At 40.2% G+C, this 24010-nt stretch overlaps 1 protein-coding gene across 1 annotated transcript in view; it reads right to left on the reverse strand.

The window, feature by feature from the left end:
* HS6ST3 (heparan sulfate 6-O-sulfotransferase 3) overlaps positions 1-24010 on the reverse strand; it is a 291136-nt gene continuing 267126 nt past the window's right edge. The window contains exon 2 of the mRNA XM_069008275.1: positions 1-5704. Coding sequence (XP_068864376.1) covers positions 4999-5704 — 706 coding nt within the window. The 3' untranslated portion in view covers positions 1-4998. The remainder of the gene's footprint in view (positions 5705-24010) is intronic.

Consider the following 24010-nt stretch of genomic DNA (forward strand, 5'->3'; position numbering starts at 1 on the left):
TATTTGTTCTCGTAAGTAATTCATGGACCCAACAATATTCAACAAAACTTCATTTTTAACAGATCTCTTAATGAGCATCATTTTACAGAAAACCACCAACAAATAAATATATGAAAACAATTGCTTTTGACATCACAATGGTTAAACACATTAAATAATTCATTAAATTGTGCTTTACGTCAATGAAAATCCCTAGGTCTACAAACTATCTTTTAAATAGGAATGAAAGTATATATGATTACTCACAATACAATCTCTTAGTAGCAGAGTTCACAAACATTATTGCACATAAACAGAAGGAAAATTCCTAAAGAATAAAGTAATTTACAGCCTATTAATTTATTCTTTCATCTTAAATATGGCAACTGATAGGAATTCTTTATTTTTTATTTCTCTTCCAACATTTATTTGAAATCACAGAGCTAGTGATACGGCCAAGAAGAAAGCCAAGGACATTGCAGGCTATGGAACCCATTTCCCTCCATGAAATGTAGACAAAGCAAGTATTACAGGACCCAAATGGAAAGAAGTGTTACAGTGGAAACTGGGTACTTCTTCTGAGTGTGCTTTTGTTATGTGTAGGGAGGATACAGCCATTGACTCCAGCAGAATGACATAATTGTGATTGTTCATCCCATACATAGTCATCCTCACCAGTCTGGAAACAAGATAATCCTTATCCCAGACCAAAAAAAAAGAATAATTCCATATGTATCAGGGGAACGGCATGAGAGGGAAGAAAAAGTGAGATACATTTTAAAACAGCAGCACTCATAACTGATAGAAGAGTGCAGGTGGGAAACAAGATCCCACTAGGGCAGAAGGAAGCATGTGCTAATGAGAAAACCAACTTTAAAAACCTCCTGATTTAGTCATGGATGTCAAATCTGAAACATATCCAGACCCAAAGGTGATGTGACCTGCCATTTGGTTGAATGGGTATGATACAGTTATGAAGTGTGGCTCTGGATCTGACTTCCATCACTTTTTTGTTCTGTATTTCTGTTTTTAATGAATAGCAAATAACTGCTGCATGTTGGGTAGAATCCCTAGCAAGGCTATGACAGCCTCACTACTAACACAACAGCAGTGGAAAATACCCAACATCAGAAACAGCGGGTTTTTTCTTTCTTGATGGTGAAAAAGGTTTTTACTGTCAGCACTGATGAGTGGGGAAGAGAGGACAAATTTTCATTCCTTAATAAGGCCATAAGGCCATAAGGTGAGTGCTTGAACTAGACATCAAATTATCAGGAACAAGTTCTAATGACACAGCATGTTTCTCTGTCCACTCCAAGCCTACAGTGAATTATATAACTGGAAAAGGCAGTGCTGGGAATGTGATGGGAGAGATTAGCAAGTACATCACCATTACAAAAGATAGAGATTTTTTTCAGCACCACAGTAGCAGAAGCCAAACTGCCTTGTTTAAGCAACAAAATAATGCCAGGAAGATGGACAGAAATCTTATAGCATTGTTGCTCATGAAGCTTTACAAAGAAACATGCTGCCCCCTGATCTTATATGGGATGTAATTATGGTGAAGTTTATGCTGTCAGAGCAATAAAAACCTGGAATAACAGAGATGTGAAGCAGGACCTTTATTTTGCTTTTGCATTACATTATTTCAGGCACAGTGCCCAAGAGGAGGAAAGCTGCAGGCCCGTCTCTTAGAAATCAGCCTGAAGGTGTTTCCAAACTGCTTTATTTGTCATGTGGAAGGAAACTCTGCTAAGAAAAACGGAATTGTTGGTGCAGTGAGTTTGCTGGATCTGCTGCTGGAGCTAGGGAAGGAGGTGCCAGGTCCTTCGGTCGCAGGGCTCTGGGCAAGGTCTTAACTGCTGACTGCCCACCCCTCCCAGAAAAACCCCAGAACAACAAAAGCAACAAACCCACTCCTGCACAACCAGGGCTATTTGTTACACAGGCTCCAGAGGAAAAAAAATCCAGCAAACAACTTCAATTTTAACTAAATCCCAAGCGTTAAGGCAAATGCCGTTAACATAGATGCCGCAGCACATTAACAGCTCTTCAGGACCCCAATCTTGACTCCTGGGAAATGACTGATGAAAAAGGTTAGGCATCACATTAAAATGTTGCCAAACTATTAAAGCTAATGTAAGCCACCTATAAACTGCTTCGATTTTCCTCATTAGGCTTTGTTTTGTATCAGGCAGAAGGAACAGTCTGGAGAACAGTTGGTGTGCTTAGACAGCTGAAACTGATACTTACAGTCACTGGTGAGGCTCCAGGGAAGTATTTCTGAGCACTGTCTCCTTTCCCTTGAAAAGAAAACACTGCATTTTCTAAATGAAAAATGAGGCCCCAGTTGCTGTGAGCAGCACAGAGAGGTGGCCCACTGGGCAATGAGTAAGGTATGTGAGGAAGGGGCAACTATTTTTTTGCACTTAGGAGGAAGAGGAAGAGATGCACTACAATACAAGAGTTGGCATTTATTTTACTTCCTTGCTTACCTTGCTCCTTATTCTGAATGTGGCCTTGCATCTTTTTTCCCACATGGCTGGCTTCTCCCCTGCCCTTCAGGGTCTCCCCAGCACCCCGAGCTCCCTGTGCTCATGAAAACAAGAAGAGCATCTGCAAATCCTGGAGACAGAGCATCAGGTGCCAAAAACATCCTTCCCCTCTCGTGCTGTGTGGTCTCCAGCAAGATGTGGCAATGGGCACAGGAATGGGGAGATGCAAGTGTTTCCATCATTCCTGTGTCATCGATCAGAAAGCTCCTTCCCTCCACAGGGCCAGGGCCAGCCCAGCCTAAAGCCCTGGTGCCAGCAGGTAAGATGTCAGGTCACTGTGAATAACGTGCACCGTGCTAAAGGTGCAGTTGTGCCAGTGAGCCTTCGCTCTTCGTGACCTCACTGTCCTGCAGCCAGGACACCCAGAGCGAGCTTCAGTCCTTGACTGTAAAGATTTCAGTTTACGTCTCGGAAGGTTGGTGTCCATACGTGAGGGAGGTGTCTGAGTGCCTCTTCCAGGTGATGGGGATCCAAGCAGCATCGTCCAGGAGCCAAGAGAGATTCTCACTCTTCTCTAAGGCAGACATCCCATGCTCAGACAGGAGAACAACAATCTGCAGCCCTGCCTTTTCCCTTCTGAATGTGGAGGTGGGAGAAGATGTACATGATCCATGAGTGGAAGAGGTATTAGGGACCAAAACCCACCACTACTCACCCCAGAGTAACACATTGACAATCAGGCATAAAGCAGCATATTGTTAATGAACTACATTGATAATGAGGCATCATCCTGGTAGCCCTCTTCACTTCTTAATGCTATTATGATATTTCATGTTCAGTGTGTTATTGTATGCATTACCTCTCAGCAGGATCGTTAGATTGTATTTTTTATATTCTGCATAGCTAAGTAGCAATAGCATTTTCAGAAGAAAAGAAGATACAGCATGCACAAAAAAAAAATCCAACTTGGAAATGAAGGGACAAACTTTCAAATTGAGCCTCTTTTTTCTGTAACACATTCTTTTTTCAACCAACTGGATAGAAACCTTGAATTTTGAAAACAAGTGAGAAATGTGCATCCACATCAGGTACTCCAGTACTTCTAATTAGCAAATCTGTAAGGTAAAAGCCATTCATGCATGCAATAATATACTTTCAGCATCTTGATTTAGCAGCCATGTTGAGGCACTTAGAGAAATTTCCTCCTAATGCTTTACATTTATGCCAGAAGAAGAAGGAAAAAAAACTCTCTCAGAAGATCTATGGTGCACAGGACCCTCTTTTTAAAATTTCACTATTACGAATGGAACAACATAAAATCTTGGAATAAACAGATGCAGTTTAGCCACAAGAATGTAACATGTGGAGAAAGAACCCATGGAACCTTTTTCTAGACAAGGAAGAAAAACAGATACAGATCTCTCATCATGAAAACAATAAATTTACAAAGAATCTTCATATAGAGTAATAAATATCAAGACTTTCCACATATCCATTATGTATTCTATAAAAATGAAAGCTGATTTTTTTTCTAGCCACTACTGTAGTTAGAGAGAAAACCAATTTAAATTGTATGCACTCAGCATCAATGTATTTTAACAGACAATATCATAAACCTGCCTACCTTCACAGACAATGTATCTCCAGGCTTTTACAGCAAATCTGGAAAATGACACACCAATATTTAAGCTTTTCCTTCTCTATTTCCTCTTCCCTGGAGTTTGCTTGACCCCTTTTGTGAATGTGAAGGCAGATTTCATTGCCCCCAGGCAGATAATCTCTGTGATGTGTGCTCAGCTGCTCCACAGACCTCATTTCTCAAAGCTCGCCTTTGCCACACGCACTCAGAAAGATGGTTCCTACCTGGCTGGGCTTAGTACTCTCAGCATCTGCAGGAAAATAAGCCAACCTCTCCACCATCTCACCTAATCAATCTCTGACTGCTGGCCTTTGGAACAGTGCCCCAATCCAACACTCCTATGTCTTTTTTAATCACCTCATCAAATTCTTCCCTTAATCAAAACACAGCATGTAGAAGTTTGAAGGGCAATGTGTGCACCTTCTCCATTTCATTCACTAGAAAGTTATGCACTACAGTTTCAATGAACAGTATGAAATAAACCAGCTCTCATGTCATAAATAAACCAAGCCAGGTATTTTTCCCCAATTTATCGTTCATGTCTGCACAAGTTTTAGTAGCTCACATTGTACAGGGTACATCTCTTAATGCAAAGAATCTCTTTCTCTCTCTCTCTCTTCAACCCATCCTCACAGATTAGGCCTTTGAAGGAAGTCTTTTCCGACAGGAATCTTACTCTACTGCCATTTAATAACACTAATCAATACCTATTAAGAAAAAAATACATTCTCACTGGCAGAAACCAAGAAAAACTGAGACAAGGAGAGGGAATTGTCAGATGTGGTCTCATTTACCAAAGCAGTAGGTCTCCCTTGGCTAATTCCCAGGCAGCCACGTTGCACAAAGAATCCGATCCTCTCACTGGTTAGGCAAGATGGAGGAGCATCACCACCTTGCAACCTGACTATTATAATCTTCAGTAACAGCTACTCCTGCTGCCTCTTCCCTTGGCCACTGGTGAGCTCTCTGCTCCCGCAGCAGTCGCCGCTCCTCTCGCCTCTTTAGCCGGTTCTTCTGATGCTCCTCTTGCTTGGAGTACTGGAAGCGCTGCAGGAACAGGTCCTTTGCGTATTCGTACAGCTGCATGTCCAAGAAATTCAGCTCCTCTATCCGCTGCCGCACATCCTCGCCGATGTCCACATTGGAGGCCCGTGTGACGTTGAATTGGGTGAATGGCGAAATGAATTTCAGGTTGAATGTCCTCTCAAAGAGATACTGTGTTTTCCTCTGAAATTCCGTCAGGCCGAAGAAGGCCATGTTTTTCAGATTGTTCTTGGCGCTTTGGAGAAGAATCATATTTCTCTCACTCTCATTCATGAAAGTCAGGTTGTAGCACCCCACCAGGCTGAGGTCTGCCAGCATGCGCACCTGGCGGTTGCTGGCCAAGTTGTAGCTACAATCCATGAATTCCTGTAAACTGACTCCAGACCAGTCATCTCCTTCATAACAGGTAGGCAGCTCGTCTGGTGTCGGGCTTCTTCCATCGCACATATGAAGGGATGTTTTCCACGTCGCACCCCTCTGCACATGCTTCCATTCACTCAAGTACCGTGACACTGGATCCCTCAGCATGGTGATGTAATAGAAATTCCTGAAACATAGAATTAAACACGGTTTTAAGATTTCAGTAGATTTCCCTATTTATTCTCCAATAAAAACATTACCCGCCACTGGCACCACACCCTTCACTTTTTCCAGTGCAATGTCGGTGCTACAGATGACTCTTTCTGAGACAGTAAAATCTTCATAAATACCATGAATAAAACACAAGGTAAATTGGGGGAGAGAGAGAGAGATGAAAGGAAATATGCAGTTATCAGAGAAACAGAATTACTTTGACCTATCAACTGTTCAGTGATAGTTACTTTATATAGAAACCAGTTAACTGAAGTGTTCTCCCCTCCATGTTGAAATACTAACTGCCAGCAATATCAGAAACAGTGTGAAAAGTGATTGAAATAATCTTGCCACTTCTCTTCTGGACTGAGACGTGCACATCTCACAAAATGCACAGGATGATAATCCCTACAGCGCTTGGTCACAATCTAAGAAAAGCATGAACAATTTCATATGGATGGTGCAAGTGCTAAAAATAACACCATGTGGAAGACTGGCATGAGCCACCTACTTAAGAAAAACTCTGTTATTAAGTCGGTTGGAGTGAAGATAATAAGAGACCAAAAATCCATTCATATGACTTAATTTTAGACAAGTGCTTGATTGAAATTAGTTATAATCGTGCAGTACAAAAACATTTGTTGGTATAAAGATTATCATTATTCAACCTCACCTGTCAAGAATACAAAAGAGAAACCAAGATATATTGATTTGAAATAGAGAAAGTAACTACAGAACTCACATTGTCAGTTCATCTTTTTGCTATTAAATTCAGTTTGTATGTCTTATTTATGGCAATCTGAAAGGGACTGCAATTAAATATGCATCAAGGAGGCTTTCACAGATTGAGGTTTTTTTACTGAGAGATGTTTTACTCAGTAATAACTCACCTGAATTACAAGGTGATAGCATAAACACAAAGCAAAACTGAAATACTTATGGTTTCTCTCAGCTAGAATAACCAGAGGATTCATGACTTAAATTAACGCATAGTTTGGTACAAAAATAGGTTCGTGAGTTTGCATGACTCATCTTACTGCAAACTACACATTAATAAATCATGAGCCCTAAGATTTCTTAAGAAAAGTCTGGTCTCAGTATTATGGTATCCACAATGGTAGGGAGGAGAGGAGGCAGGAATTGTGCAGCAAGATTGATTCATTTAATTATTTTACAAACTCTTTTATAGACTTTTTTTCTTCATAGTCTAATTGGTCAAAGGATCAGCCACCCCTTGGGGTGATTGACTAAAATACTAAAACATCCATTGTCAAAATATTTTTCTACTGTACCATAAACAAAGTTCTGCAAGGTTGCAGGTGTTTATAGAACTCTGCTAAGCTCTTCGGTGAGAGAGAAAAGTATCTCATGGCACTGGAAAGAAGCAAGAAAAATTCTTGCTAGCAGCAATATTGTATCCACATCTCAGTACCTCCTCTTCAGCCTAGAGAAGGATGAGGGAAGTAAGCAGGAAGCAAGCCTGCTGAAGACAAGCTACCCTGTAAACAACATTTTGGGAGAGTCATCTCATACAAGAACTAGCTCCAGTTAAATGAAAAATCGCAAAATTTGTGACAACCTCCAAGACAATTACTTTGCTTTTTCAGATACCACCTACTTCCTGCCACTAAGGGTTCACCATCTCCATAAACCTTAGGTTTACCATAAAAATATTTATTTCCCCACATACTGCTAAATATGCAAATATATTCCAGAGTGCAGACAAAGCAAAGGGAAACAGGTCTGAATGCTTCATTCTTATTCATTCTGAATTTTCTGCCTACAGGATGTATATTTTCCAGAATAAGGTTATGAGACCAAACTATGGACTATGTTCTGCTGCAGGGTAATTTCCTGAACCACTATCTAATAGAAACAGCTGTTTCAAGACTTATTTCACAGCAGAAGCTTTAGAGGTGGATTTAAATTAGGAAGTGCCATGGATGTATTTTCACTATCACTTGCACTGAAAGCCATGATTTCTGTCAGCATCAGACAATACTTTGAAGGATGGCATTTCCACAGTCATTTGGAGCTTGGGTCTTCTGACTGCTGCTCACACATGGCCAAACTTCATGTCAGCTGTTTTGGTCCCCTTCAGTTACTTACACAGCCCACATCAACAGGGGACCCAAGAATCACACAACCCTTCATAGACAGGTATTTCTAAAATCCCTTTTCTCCTGCAGAGCAGGAAGTACAAGAAATCCTCTTGTGTGCTCTGCAGGATAGTTCCACTATGAAAAGCAGTCTTTGGGCACTTCAGGCACAGCTTTCTCTTCTCAGACTGGATTTGCATCTCATCTTGGCTCTTATACTGCATGTATAAGAGCACATTAAGAACTACCTTCCATTTTACAGGGAAAAAGGGGGACACATTTCACAAGTGCTGTGCAGATAAAACAGCCCAACTCTCAAACACGCATTAACTCTGAGCATAAGAAGTTGTTGTTGCAACATCCAGAAGGCACTGATAGGGTTGTGACCAAAAATGGTTGAAATTCCAAGGGAGCAGAGACAAAAAAAATGGACAAAGACTCAGAGGCATTTGTGCACATCTACATCAACAAAGATGGGGCACTGGCTTCGTCCTTGTATTTCTGCCCCTCCTATCTGCAGGTGATTTTGGATGTTAATATGTGGTAACAGACAGATTTAAAAGTTGCTCTTGACAGTTATTTATACCTCTAATAATAGTTCTGTCTTTCCTCACCCATCTCCAGCAGCCCCAGTCAGGCATGACTCAGAGCAACAACAATTAACAAAAATACCTCCTTTGCATCAATCATTTCCATTTCAGCCCTGGATATGTAAATGTGTTTGATGTGCAATAGACAGGAGTACAAAGCAAATGCATGGAAATGAGAACAGCACATCTTTGTATAACACCCGCAGCTTCCCTTCTGCACACTGGGCCAGAAACCTTCGCCAGTCTGCTGCTGCTCCTCCTTGTGACTACCTGACTTCTGCAGCTGTTTTTCCTGCCCAGATTAATCTGCTTCTGGTTTCTGCAGCTTTCAGAGTTGCCTTCTTGTGTTACCCATTGAATGGCTTCTTCATCTGGTAGACATTCTTTAACAGCAGCTTGACACACTTTTAGTTTCTGAGGGGCTGATAACTTATGCCGCATATCACAGTTTACAACCTTCTGATTAACCTTCTGTTTGTGATCCTCTGTCACCCTTTTAACCAATCTGAGGTTGGAAGACCTTAAGACTTCTTCCACCTAATCCTGGACACTGATCAGATGACACTGTTAAATGCTACCCCTGGACTGGGGGGATGCTGCATTCAAGTTGTGCACCAAGTTTTGTTTTACGGAAAAGGGTGTCATGTCTCTAGAATAATGATATAAGTAAACACATGAAGGCCATGAACATTTGTTTCAGTTGTAAAATAATAAAAATTATAAAACTTATCTTAGGAAATTGTTTTCAAATTGTTTTCAAATGTTGACACTTACAGAATAATTATAAAAGTATTTTGGAGCCCTCAGTTCCTCATACACAAATGTTCAATCACACAGGGAATGGCCAAGGAGTCAGCTCATAATAAAGACAAGAAGTTGGTGTAAAAATATGAAACAGGATATGGCCTTTCTTCACTGTTCAGTAAAATAGCGTCAAGTTAGCTAAATACTGAACATGCTTGAGCCACTCTGAATACAGATGTGCACTCGTCCTCGTTGGTGTAAATGACCCTCTTGCATCACCCATGCTCACACTTACGTGGCTAGGTTGAACTCCAGGGCTACCCACTGTGGGAAATCCTGAGCAAAGAATTAAGTAATGACTTCTGTTACCCTGTTTGTCAAAGCAAACTCATCACAGACTTCTTGGCTTCATTTTAATAGACTCCCATCATCGATTACTGAAACTACTGTCAGAGACACCCTCGGTGCTTAAAGGCTAGCCAAAAAGAATATGCTGGTATGTCAGGGAGAAGATATTTTACATAAAATATTTCAAATTAATTAAAAAACATACAAGTTATATTTATATTTATATTTATATTTATATTTATATTTATATTTATATTTATATTTATATTTATGTTTATGTTTATATTTATATTTATATTTATATTTATATTTATATTTATGTAATCAATATCTATATCAGCATGTGCATGTGTGTGTAAAAATTTACACTGAAATCTGGCCACAACCTGGATTTGTCAATGATAGAAAAATGATAGTAAATGCATAAGTGTGTATTTGCCAATGTATCTTGTGACTGTCTCTATAAACACATAGACATGTAAGAACAGTCTAGATTTCATTTCAAACAGCAGCCTCCTAGTCACAGTGTTAGCTCCTCCTGAAAGGAAACTTTATGCAGCTTCCCTAGATTAAGCAATCTCCTTTTGAGCATGATGTACTGAAACTAATGGATTATTGGAGTTGTTACTATGGGATAGTTGATTTTTTGGAAAGGTGATGGTCAGGGCAAGGGCCTGATGATCCATGCAAGGGCTCAAATAAGCACCAGTGTGAAGCGTGGGCTGCACACTGCTGTTTACACTAGAATTATAAAGTCCTTGGTAATTCCTAAGGCTCTAGTCCTACTTGCATGAAATCCAATCTCTTCATTAGCATTAGGCAAAGAAAACCTTTAATTAACAGAACAGATAAAACGAGCTTCTAGTTATAACCTAAGAACATGTATTTCTTCCACATTATAAGGTATTTTAATATAAATACTCTAATCTTACATTAATCCTTCAATAGTATTGCTCTGGTTTAGAAATTAATTTCAGAGGAGCAGAGTCTGCTATTAGCAGAGGTGATCCCAAACCAGGGCATTCTGCCTCTTCTATCACCATGGAACAGATGTCCCAGCTGGGGGAGATTTACTAAATACTTGAAGGATCACCACACACTGAGAACAAAAACATCCTATAGGGCCTCCTGGGGAAGAAGGATGAATGGCATCTTCATAAAAGGAGAACAGTGTGCTCATGGCAGTGGATGCAGAGACAGAAGAGTATTTGAGGTGGAGAAAAAGAGTCACCAGAGAGTATTTTGGAAAACACTAGCAGACAGAAGAAAGAAAAACCAAAGTGACTGAAAAATCCAGGTGCACCATAAAACCATCTACATTCTGGTTCTTCCGGGTAGAAAGGAAAATAAAAGCCCATGTCAAGTTTATGTCCTAAGTGGAGATAAGAAATTAGTAGCTTTAATTGTGGAAGTGAGTGTGCTCCCAAGGAAAGGTCTTAAATACCCACCAAAAGCCATCCTGTCAGCACACTTCTGCTACCAACAGAGGTTGTGGCAAGATGAAGGCTTAAGAAGGATCGGCTTTGTGTGAACAAAAGCCATATACTTCCCAATTTTATCCTCAAGCCCAGGTTCTCACAGGCAGTAATAGTTAGCCAACAATCAGCAACCTCTCTTTGGGCAAAGTATCGTCAGTATGAGTAATGGTGAAAGGAAGAGGGTAAACAAATGAAACAAAAATAAGTATGATGCAGTACATGTACAATTAGGGAACAAAAGCATGCAGCAGGAAGGATGGGGGAAGGCGGAAAGCAAAGAAACATTGTCAGGCTGACCTGAACTGGTCAGTCACCCTAGTGAAATGCAGATGTATCAGCTCAAGGCTGGCAGCATTTCTGTGCAGAGTGTCTCTGCATCCATGGTGTGCTTAATTTACAGATAACCTGCCCAAAATAACAAGAACAGACTGTATACTTATCCAGAACAATGGCACTGTAACGAAAATCTATGAAACAGTGCACAAAATATATGCATGTCCATCTGGCTGCAGGAAGCATCATACAGCTTATCCACCAAGCCAGACAGATAAACCCTAGCTGTCCCACAAACTTCTGCAAAGATGATGTAGCAGGAGCACACAGGCTTCTTAATCTTAGTGTCTGTCACAGGATGCTAGACACAGTGATGGAATGGTTTTCTAAGAAATCCTTTACATAAGTTTGTGACCTTAATACTATTTCTTAGCTGCCCTTTCAGGTTTTCATGGGTTTCTTTACAAGACTTATACTGAAAGAACAGCCACCACCATTAAAAAGTGAAGGTTTATCTCCTCTTACCACATGCATCACCTGCTCAGCATGTAGGAAAAGCACTTATTTGGCTGTTGTCTCAGAGGATCTGAGCACTCACCATTTCTGCTGTTTTTATCTGGGATGATGAGCACTGTAATTACTTTAAACAGTGGCTGTAATATTGTACAGACACTTACTCGACATTAAAGGAGAACTTAGCAGAATTAAATAAAAGAAAAACAAAAAAACCCCAGCTTTAATTTTGAGGTACAAAACTATAAAATTTTAGATGTGTCTCATTATTCCTCTGAAATTTTGTCCCATGGCTCTGAATCCAACTGGAATAAAAACTGGCCATTGTTTCCTATTTATGAGTTGGCCACAAGCCTCTGTTGGATTTTGTTACTCCAGTGCCATAAAGAGCAGCTAAATCCATAGGAAATGCCTTGTCAGAGAAGGGACTCGATGCTACTTCCAGAGTAGGACATTTCCAGTGGTCTACATATGAGCTACACATCGAGGCAAGCTCTGAAACCAGCAGGAAGCTGCTCAGCACAGGCAGTGTTGTGTGTCTGGCCATGGCAGGGGCCACCTCTGGCATGAGCTGCATCCTTTAGAGGCTCCCTTTGCATCACACCACGTACCTTGGCTGCAGAAAAGCTTAACTGCTGACCTGGAGGTGTCTGTGTTGTACAGGTGTCTCTATCTGCAAGGTGAACCCTGTGCCTAGAGCCAAAGGGTCCTTACCTGAAGGGACATATTCACAGAATGCAAAGTTAAGGCCAACATCAAAAACTAACCACTAACATAACATTTTGTAATGAGTGAGGAGTAACTACAGAGAACCTCCATTTCACGCCTCTTCGTACCTATACATCTACCAGTCTACTGTTTCTAAACATGCTTATAGAGTTGGAGCATTCCCCAAAGCAAAACAAAGGTTTTTAGCGAGTTCTGCATTGTTTCATACAAATCTCCAATCCAATGGACTGTTAGAAAAACAGTCCATTATAATTTTGTTGTCCTTGCTGATCCATCAGTATATCAGTGTGACAGAGGGAGGGCTGGGAGTCAGACAGCTGGGATTGTATTTCTGGTTCTGGTAAGCAAAGGCGGTTGCTCGGGAAGTTATTTGTGATGACACAGTCTGTTACGGGCAAGAGAAATGGGGTGATTGGGCATTGTGAGGCACTTAAGAAATGTGAAACCTTATATTTCCTTGCATGTGGGGAGGAATACTCCCTGTCACCAACTTCAGTTTCTTTTACAGTAATTCACTGCTTTCATTATAAAACTCCCAAGTTTTCTGTTTAGATACTGCAAGCCCTTTTTTCTTTAAAAATATCCTCTGAAATATCAAATTAAATTCTGTATCCATGCAATCAGAAAAACCTCAGGAAAGCTTTATAGCACTCTTTTATCTTTTTTTTTTTGCATGGTTGTTGATCAGAAGATTAGTGTCCTACACCTGATTAAAGAATGACAGATGACAAGGAGTGTCTTTAGAGATCACTCACTCTCTGACATCAAAAAACTTTTAACAGTAGTGATTTAGGGTAATCCAGAAGGGTAGAAGAGAGGGAGTGAACCTTTGGCAACACAAATGTTGCATGTACAACATTAGGAATTTTTCCACCTAAAGAGTCCAATTTTCCTTGATGTGAAGCTAGAACAAATTCAATAATGGCGTAGAGCTATGCAAAGATATGAGAAGAATGAGCTATCAGGTAAGCTATTTTAACACAGCACTGGCTCATAGATTCATATAATATAGAAAAAAAGATGAGTTTCAAAATCCAGCACTACATCTGTACTTAAAACAATGGTAAAAACCCCATTTGTGGAGACTAATTTTTTTTTATTAAATGCTTCAGGAATGAAGACAACTGGCCTTGGACTATGTAAACCGACAATTCCCTTTTAAAATGTTGTCTGCTTTTAGAGTAAGGACGTGATTTTTTTACTTTTAAAAAGTAATGAATAATCATGACAATAATAATCACATTCCTGACGTGTCACATTGCCACATGCCCTTCAAAATCAGCAGTGAAAATGTATCTTGGGACCTACTGTTGCAAAAAGAAAGTGGGAGTGCTGAGACTTTTTTTCTTGACATAGGAGAATATAAATTTGTGAGGATATAGATTTTAATGAAGTATTTCAAATATGTGTCTAAGACATTAGGGGGAGATCAAACAGCAGCCTTTCAGCACCTAAGAAGAGGCCAGTGAGAAGGTAAAGCAAGGCTTTTCACTCTTGTGCATGGTGGGATAGCTAATGAGGGACAATGGCTATAAATGAAAAGTGTGAGAATACAGGGAAAACCATTTTCATTATGAGAATAATTAATCATTGGAAAGTTTTGTCAGTAGCAGCTCTGCTTCCTCCACCCTTGGAGATTTTGAACATCCAGCTGGACAGTGCTCTGAGCAACCCCACCTGTGCTCAGTGGTGACCCTGCTTTGAGCAGGGGGATGGAATTGAGACCTTCTGAAGTCACTTCCCATCCCAGGGGCTCTGGGATTCTGAATAACAGCTGAAAATCTGCTGTCACCAAATGTACAGTCCTGTCAGACAACACATCAAACAAGAACCAACTCGCCAACTAGATCATCACCATTCTGCCTTGCTCTTTCCCAACCACTCCAGGAACAGTACAGAGGATTTTTAATCTCTTTTAAGAGATTGTGGGGTTTTTTGATATGATTTTAACTAGGGCTATAATGCTCCAAATCAGCACACCCTGAATTATTGAGCAACTTCATGAATATTTATTTCAATGACATGTTGTTCAATATAGAGTCTGCAGAAATTGGAGAGGACAGTGCAGCCGCTACATGTCCCTAAAGAAATTAATTCTGTTCACAGGTATCAAGTCTGGATCTTGAGCAGCTCCTAGGCTAATGAAATGATGTAGTTACTCACGGTTTTAATCCCAGTATTTTAGAAAATGCACATGAATAGCATATGAGTATGTGTGAGCTCTGAGCTAATAGAGATTTTTCCTGTGTGTTGCCTTCAGGATTTAGGAATACATTTTCAAACACAGAGCATAAAGTTGGGCATTTTACTCTATATTTAAACATGTAGGTAAGCTCAGCCTCATTGGCAGTGAAGAAAATAAAGAGTAATATGAGCAGATATGCAGAAATCCGTTGATTTATTTAGCAAAAGAAAGCTCTCAGAGACATCGCAGTGCCCTACTCTGCCAGCCCAGATAACAACACTCAATTATCCCCTTCCTAAAGCATCCTAGCCCCTTTTGAAATATCATTTTCATGCCACTGCTCCTATTGAAAACATCTTGTGAAGGTTGCTTCTTACAGTTAGGAACACAAGTCTTATTCCCAGACAAAACCTGGCCTTGGTCTACTTAGATCCAGTTGTTCTTGAGTTAACACTGCAAATACATCAAGGAGATTTATAAATGTAACATCAGAGAAGGAGACATAGCATTTAACCTGAAGAGCAGAGAGCAATCACACCTCTCAATTCTCAATTTACAAAGCTGAAGTAGTTTTTATTGTTTCCTCTGATAAGAAAAGTTGTAAGTGACCACACTGCAGTCCTCAAAACCTTTGGGTCATGCTTAGATCCCTTCACTGAATTTTCCAACATCTCAGCTTTTCATGCCAGCTTTTGATAGTGGGCTTACAAAAGTAAGGAGCTCCTGAGATTTGTCCCAGTTTTTGATCATCATAGCAGTCCTTTCCTGGCACTGGAACTTGCATGACTTCAAATTTCACTATTACATGGCTAGAACTGAGCAAATTTCACACAGGGCTTTAGAGGTGTCGTGTACAATAAACATTTCTTACCTCCACTGGCAATGTATACACCCTCTGATACACCCTCACATTGCATTTGGTTTTCTATATGGCCACATAACTCTGGAAACTCAGACTCACTGTGTTACTTGCTAAGATGGTTTAATGGAAGGTGTCCCTGCCCATGGCAGGGGGTGTTGGAACTAGATGGTCTTTAAGGTCCCTTCCAACCCAAACCATTCTGTGATTCTATGAATATGCAGAGCCCCCGTTTTGGTGGGTAAGCACTCAGAGGATATCTGTTTCTGCTGGCTTCAGATGCATCACCATTCACTTTGCACTACCAAACTTCATTTCCCCTATTTTTATGAAATCCTCAAGATCATTAAGCAAATTCCATCAATATACTTAAGGTTTTAGTGCCAACATCAGTAATGGAAACCTGAAATAGGGTCAGAGTTAAGACTAGCCCTGTGGAAATTAATGGATAACTTTCCTTTAAGTTCCTCTTTCAGCACATCCTATTTTGTTACCAGCTTCTTGTTCACCAGAAAATTCTTAGGCTCAGCCTCATGTTTTCTGCCTTGTATAATAACTTTGCAGATGCTGGTCTCTCAAATACTTTATTGAAGGTAAATTTCCATTCTGCTATCACAGATGAATGCTGGATATTTACATGTCACAGCCCAGAGGCTGGTGGCCTCAGCTTTGGTGCATGTGAGAACACAGAGATTGGTTAAGATGGGGAAATGACAATTTGTTTCAGAGTGAAGTGGTCTGGAATAGAAATGCTTAGATGAGGCGATTTGATGGAAAAACAAACAAGCTTGATACAAATTGTAAATCATTTCTTGATGAGACACAAATCCAACAAAGTTCCCTCCAGTGATTTTTGTTCTTTATCTAAATTATATCAAGCTCAGTTGTTCTAAGTATTCCTTAAATTGCTGAAAGGAGTGAGGTAGTAAGAACCTTGCTGAAAGAAATACAAATACAAAATGCAATAATAATTCAAACAATGAGAATTGTGTTGTTCTATCAAGCACACGCATACAAAACCCCTTGTACCTCTTAAGGAGCAGGGTGTGAGCACACACAGGAGGAAATACTATCAAAAGCAATAGATGTGCAGCGTCTTACAAGATTCTTTAAAGATATGCAAGGTATTTGCGCTGGGGAGAAAAAAAATCTTTAATGGCCAGGACTGGCAAAGGAGGAATCCATTGCTCGCATCCCCCCATTCTATCTCGTCACTATTGTGCCTGGGTGGTTGCTGTGTCTCAAAAGAACTGTGTAAATCTGGGGTACATGTGACTCATTTACTCAAAATTGCTGTTTTCTTTTTTCTGTCTTTGCTATGCCATTGCACAGAAGGGAACAAGAAATAAGGGTGCATTTGCACTACTCTCCTACCCATCTCCCTGAGCTGCCTCTGGCCCCAGCCTGGGGAGGAAGTTCTGAACGTGCCTTTCTCAGGAAGATGTTACAAGTACAGGGGAAATGAGCTAAGGGGATGGCCCACAGCAGGAAGTGGCAGCAGAAAACAAGAGCTGGCCAGAGAAAAGAAAGGTGATGACAGCAAGGGACAAGGGAAGAGCAAACCTGAAGACAGTGCTTCACAAGGGACCTGCAGTTTGAGCTCATTTTGCCAATATAGCCTTAAAGGGTTATAAAAACCCATTTGGGAAGAGACCCTCCTGAACAAGTCTGATACCTGTAGTCATGGGCAACAGGTAGGCATAACAGGATTCATAAAATATCCCTTAAGCACAAAGGAAAAAACACAAAACCCTCCTCACAATCAGGTCACAGTCTCTCAGCAGCTGCCAAAAAGGCTAGACGAGTCCCTGTTTCAGGAGGAGTCTCCATGGGGCAGGTTACTGCCTGGGAGAATGAGCACTCCTCCAGCTCCAGGGCAAAAAGGTGGGAATACAGAATTCCCGCCTATTCAGTAACGTAAACAACATAAGGCCTTTCAAAATGGTTATAAAGGAAAAAATCTCTACATACTTTCATGCAGAATTATGAGAGATCTGTTATCACAAGGATCCTGGCTGCCTGCACGGATACGCTTGATTGGTAAATGCAGTTTCAAAGATCCCCTGAAAAAACAAATAAAATGTAGCCAGATCCTTAAATCTTCTGACATTTACATTTCTTCAGTCAGATTTTGTTAGGTCTAAAACAAAGCAAAATCAGCTATTTTAAATTCAACTACAATGTTTATTTTCATCTTCTTCCTGTTTTTTGAAAGAGCTGTTGCTATCCCATTTTATTCTCTGGCTAAGTAAGACATGCAGCACAAGCATCACCAGTGTTCTTCTATAACTGGCTTCATTGGAAACCAGTTTGTGCCACAAATGTAACCAGGTTCCCTCCCTAGCTGAGCTTTCTCTGATTTCCAACTAATAGCTCAGTTGCAGGCACTCTTTTCCAAGTCTGGGATACTCAGATAAAAGTTCTGTGGGATTTTTCACTGCAATGCATTTTGAATCAGTACAGCAATTCTGCTCAATTAATAAAGTAATTAACAATAAAAAGGGCTCAGTAATTGAAATCCCTTTGAAAGTACATTAATTTATTCTCTCTAAGCTTTGCCTCAAATCTTTATTAATTCTGACGTCAAGCATAATGACCATAAATTATAAATGATCATCACAAAATCCAGGCATCACAATCATTTTCTTGTCCTACCCACTGAGTTTTAAAAGCAACTAGGTTTGGTCATAACTTTTGAGATTTGCCTCCCCTAAGGTAAACAACATGACAATACAGAGATAAAAGAATTTCAGGTGACTGTACTCATGAATACATTATAAGAGTAGTGCTCCCTATTCATACCTTGAAACAAAACCTAAGGAAATTACCCAGCTGTAAAACAAAAATGCTATTTTTTTTCCTCTTCTAAAATTCCTTTTCTTGCAATGCAACAGTGTGATTTTACCTGTAAGACAATAAACAAGAAGATGACAGGGTATTTCAATTGAATACTTACAGGACAGACTGCTGACTTTCCATTTTACACTGAACTTTGTGTTTTACTAAAATACTTTGTAGCACCTGAGCAAACACAGAAATATTTGGTAGGAATACATAACTCTAAGAAAACCCAGAAATGTTTGGTACGAATAATGTAACTCAAAGCTATAAGCAAAATTGCCGTCTTCCTTCTCCGCTGACCTAACAGGTACCTTTTTATAGATATAAATATATATATATATAGACACCTACATGCATAAAATATCCACAAGGGGGCCCTCTAATCTTCCCCAAATCTTAGCAAAGGCTTAACTTGCTTTCCAAAAATTGATGTCATAAAGCTTTTGTCTACAGATATTATGGTATCTTAGGAAAAAAGCTTTTACCAACTAGAAGTGACTTTATGATGGAATTTCATACAAGAAAGACTGTAGTTTTAAAGGGAATCAGTTTTTATGCACAATTTCCGCTACACACTTGGTATGCAAAGAACTTTGATAAAGCTTTTCCAAGTTCACTACTTGCAATACCCAGCCCAAATGAGACCTTTCACACAGACACAGACACAGACACAGACACAGACACAGACACAGACACAGACACAGAGCCAGGTCACGCTGCCATGGCGAGGCAGCGTCCAGGATGAAGCCTCGTTCTGTGTTATATTGTAATTTGTAGGCAAAGCCCAAAGTGGGCGACCATGAGTGATTTCAGCTCTGTAACAATGCATCCCGTAGGCACTAAAGTTAAGGTAGAAATGGTATTAAAGTTATTTGCACTGTCCTCTCAACTCCCTGCAGATATGAAAAACAAATCTTGTTTGTGATACCTTGTTATCTGCTTTAATATTCTGAATGTCTTACAGACACAGCTTTATAAGTGCTCATCTTCTTAACTCAATTGTAACTCTGTGATGTTTTTATTATTTACCATACCTTTGACCTTGGAATACCTAGAAGAAACGGCACCATCTCCTTCTTCTGACCTCAAATCTAATGAATCAGGCTTAGTCACACGTGCAAGGCTGTGGACTGCACTGTACCATCAGTTGTGGATGTTATGCTCTGAGAAAGAAGCTAGTAAGATGAAATAAAGAAGCCTAGGCTTCTGAACAACTTCTGTGAGGGATTCTTTACCTTTCAGGAAAACTACATAGAGATTATATGAATTCGGTCCTGTAGACACAGCACAAACCCACCAATCTGCTAACTCAGTCAAATCAATCTCTGCACCTTGATCTGCAGCACAAACTTTAAGCAAAATTTCCATGATTTCTCAGTGATAGTGCTGTGTGATACAGTCATGTTTAACCCATGTCCATGACAGAGTTCAGGCTGCTGCAAAACCTGTGCATTCACATAAAATAAAACATCCAAGAAGCTGATGGGGCTCTGTAAGAATACTGGCTCAAGCAAGTCATCACGGATGCCTGTGGCTCTGCAACTTTCCTCTGAAATGGACAAATCCTAATCAATGAAGCACATCTGTACAGAGGCAAAAAAGCACTTCCCAGTCCCTTCAGACCATGAACTGACTACTTGAAGCATGACATTTGATTAGCCTTATTATCTCAACTCATTTATACATAAATGTTTTCAGGGGCCATGAAGCCATCCAGCCTTTATTAAAACCCAACATCATTCTCTGAACTGATGTTCCCTTCTTTTCCTTCTTTCTTTTTGCCTTTTGTCTGTAAAAACAAGGAGGAACTTCTTTCTTTCCTTTTTTTTTTTTTTGAACTGTGGGTTATCATCCTTGCTAATTTATTATTGTCAAATAACCTTCTCCTCACACATTAGTGCAGCAGACTGTTGCCATATTCGCTCACATATGCAAATAGGTCAGGCTTTCTAGTCTTTCCCCACAGAGATATTTGACACTGAGACTCAACATGATCTAGCACCTTTCTGAACTGAAGACCAGGGGAATCATGTGTGGGACTTTAGTTCCAAAAGTATTTCTCATGGAAATTGATGAACATCTGTGTAGATGAATTCAGGTAGCAGAAAAAGCCAATCTGAAACTGAGCTTAAGGTCTAGGAATATCTAATGGTAAGCATGTTTATCTTTGGATTTCTTCCCTTCCCTTTGAAGAGCCAGAGTGCTCTTTAGGTCGTAAATGTATCTTGCTCTAAAAGGGATGATGACAGGGTTATGAAAGATATTTCTGCATTAACAAGGAGCAAAGTTGCTGATGTGTATCCTAAGCAACACAAAGATTTGAACATGAAACATTCATTAGGATTTCTTGAAAGACTCTGTAAATTGCTTTCTGTTTCATATGGAATATTACTGTCAATACAAGTATAGAAGCCATGCAAACAGGAAAGCAAAATTCAGGATAAATATTATAATTTCATGAATATTTTTCTACAGTTTTAATGACTTCAATATTTCTATCTTTTCTCTAACAGAGATTAATTACATAGTCAATCTTATTTGTGATACACATGCTGAATATTACATAATTTAACATCAATTAACACCTGTGAATTTAAAAAAGAAATCTCATCAGAGTTGAGAAACTGAAGATATGCTACCTTCCTAGAAAAATTAGCCAGAAAAGAGAAAATATTGCAAAATAATCTGGCTTTGTTTTTTTTTTTTTTTTTTACTTTGAAATTGTTCCTTTTAATTAGGCTTTTTCTAAAGCAAAATTTTGTTTATAATTGTATCACTTTTAATATATGACAAAACTATACATCCCAGTAGTCTCACCAAATGCTGTTTAGCACTTGTATCCCTGCTCTCCTTCTGGGCATAGAAGCCACTGTATGTTCAGGCTAAAGAACAGCCCTGCCTGGATGAAAAGGAAGTTTGCATGGACATAGACCTTTATTCATGTCACTTTAATTTGCTCCATGGCCTTAATAAATACACTAGCATTAAGTAATCTCATGCAAACCATGACTCTAAAAATAACTCAAGTCAGACATTTTTTCGTGTTGTTTCCAGTTACACTGCTTTTACTACTAGGAACAATAATTAGTACAAGTGGGGTTTTATCATTGAAAAATCACACTCAGAAAAGCAGCATGGACCCTCAGAGGTGTGGCAGGGGATTAGCTGAGGGGTCACATTAGTATTCCCTGAGCACTAAAGGAAAAAGCTTGGCAGTGTAGCTGGGCCACTGCAGTGAGAGCGGGGCAAGCAGGTGTGGGCAACCCTCCTCATTCATCATGTGGGCGTCCAACAGTGGCGCCCATGGGTAAGGGTGAGGGCCAGTGCCCACCAAGCCTCACCGTATCCCCAAAATACCCGGTCGGATTTGCTGAGAGACCCTTCTCTGTCCACCACTTTTTCTTTTCCTCCTAGATTCTCTCTCATTCTTTGGCACCACTTTGTTTCTTTTTTCCTCTTTCTACTCTTCGTTTTCCCTCATTATTTGTGTCCTCACGCAGCAGTTGCATAACTTTATGCCCAGCAGAGCAGCAGAGGAAATGGAGCATTTCCATGCACCACAGACTGTTGGGCTGCAACAGAAAAGAATTAACTTTCTCCTAGCTAAGTTTAAGTTTAAGCCCAAGTTTCTCTATCCAGTGAGCTGGCTGCAGGGAGAAAATGAGTGGGAGTGGGACTGTGTCACTCAAAACCCCTGTCAGCCCCAGAGCTGTGCTGCCACTTGTTGGGGTGGGCACAGGCACTGTGCAGCTGGCTCAGGAGGGCAGGCTGAAGGCTGGAGCATGGGGGATGGCTCTCACCTAGAGGTGTGCTGGTTTAGGTGTGTGGCTGCTTCCCCACGGCCATTTTCATGGCACTGCCCTGATCTGTGCCCTTGCTCTACAAGATAACCTTTTTTAATTGAGATTTTTAAATTTTAGCTCATTGAAACTGGAACCACCTCATTTTTGCATCCCAGATACACAGACTCTGTGAGGGCTCAGTTTAGATCCCTGTGCATTAGGTATATTACTGCCAGTTCAGGCTTTCTTAATGAATCTGAGAGCCAAAAATTATTTTGAAAACCTTAGTATGCAGTCTTCTCCTTTCTGCAGGTTTACCCCTGTTATTTAGAGTTTTATATGGGAATAACCCCATAATTCAGCATATGGCATGTGGCACTGGTGTAACTTTCAATGCTAGATATCCTAAGGCAGTTATAATATTATAGTATTGCAATCGGACTTTCTTTTGTTAAACATAGCCTGGGCTTAGCTTTGGCTTCCCAAAAAGGCTTTAGGGGAATCATGTTCTGTAAAAACAGCTGAATGAAAAATATCATATTAAAAAGGTGTTGAAGAAGCCACTTGACTAGTTCATGGCAGATAAACCCACCAAGAGCTATTAAATACAATAAGCAAGAAATTCTCAAGCCTTGAATTTTTCGACCAGGGGAGTATATTCAGGGGCATCATCATTACATGCTTGCCTTGTTCTCATCCTCCTTGGACTCTCCATTTTTGGAGGCAAGGTGTTAGGTTAGATGGACCTGTGGTCTGACTCAGCTTAGCCATCCCTGTGCTACATCAAGCCACCCACATAGTCGTACTTTTTTTTTCCTGACATTGATGAGAGAAGTATCTCATGTTGATGAGTTAAGTCAAGGCAAAAAAAAAAAAAAAAATTAAAAAAATCTGTACAGTTTTAGTCATATGCATAAGGAAGAATCTGGATATCATGTTTGCCATAGAAAATGTTCTCTCACCTTCAATAAGAAATCTGTTTTCTGTTTTCTTAAAAATGGATGTGGGTGTTACAAATGGCAGTTCTTTACCACTTTTAAAAATGAACACTTTCCATTCATTTAAGAAGAGACTATCAGAAAATATATTATTACCAAGGGTTGGTAGGAGGCAACATCAAACAGCATGTCAGCTCTGAAAGAGAAATGAACCATGGAAACAGACTGAATGCAGGAACCGACTGTTGAGGTGCAGCACAGAGGACAGGAGCATCCCATCGAGGCCACGGTGCAGGAGAGAAGCTGAGATCTTCAGGCAGGCTGAAAAATGGCTCACCCTCTCCTGACTACTCCACTGCTGCTCCATTCCAGGTCTGCGTGTGGCTACGTGGCCTGGCACTGCAGGTATGACCCATGGCAAATCTGGGCAACAGGAATTAGCTAAAGCACATACCAGCCTCCACTGCTTTTGTATGTTCACAGGTGATATCCAATGGACACAGGCAGATGCAGAACAAAACAGCCTGGTATGGCACAAAAACAATTCATTGACTCCTTCTGGACCGCTTGAATTGGCACAGTGAGCTTATGTCAGAGGAGCAATTTGCATCATTGTTCAACCCTGCTTTGGAGCATGTACTAGGATATCTGGAGCCAGTTTGTCTGTATGGTCAATGCAAAAAAAATATTGTGGCCTCCATACCGAACCTGTTACAACTGTGCAGGAGTTACTCTGGATTTATGAATGTGCAAACACACTGGCATGATCTGCTTCCTTTTGCTGCCCTGAGCAGTTCTTCTGTGTCTGTCCCAACTTACCTAACCTCAAGCCTTTCCACATAATACACATTTCCTTGCTTCAGCCTGCTAGAACTATATGAATGAAAGTAAATGACACAAC

The sequence above is a fragment of the Aphelocoma coerulescens genome, chromosome 1 (genome assembly GCF_041296385.1).
Source record: "Aphelocoma coerulescens isolate FSJ_1873_10779 chromosome 1, UR_Acoe_1.0, whole genome shotgun sequence".
NCBI lineage: Eukaryota > Metazoa > Chordata > Aves > Passeriformes > Corvidae > Aphelocoma > Aphelocoma coerulescens.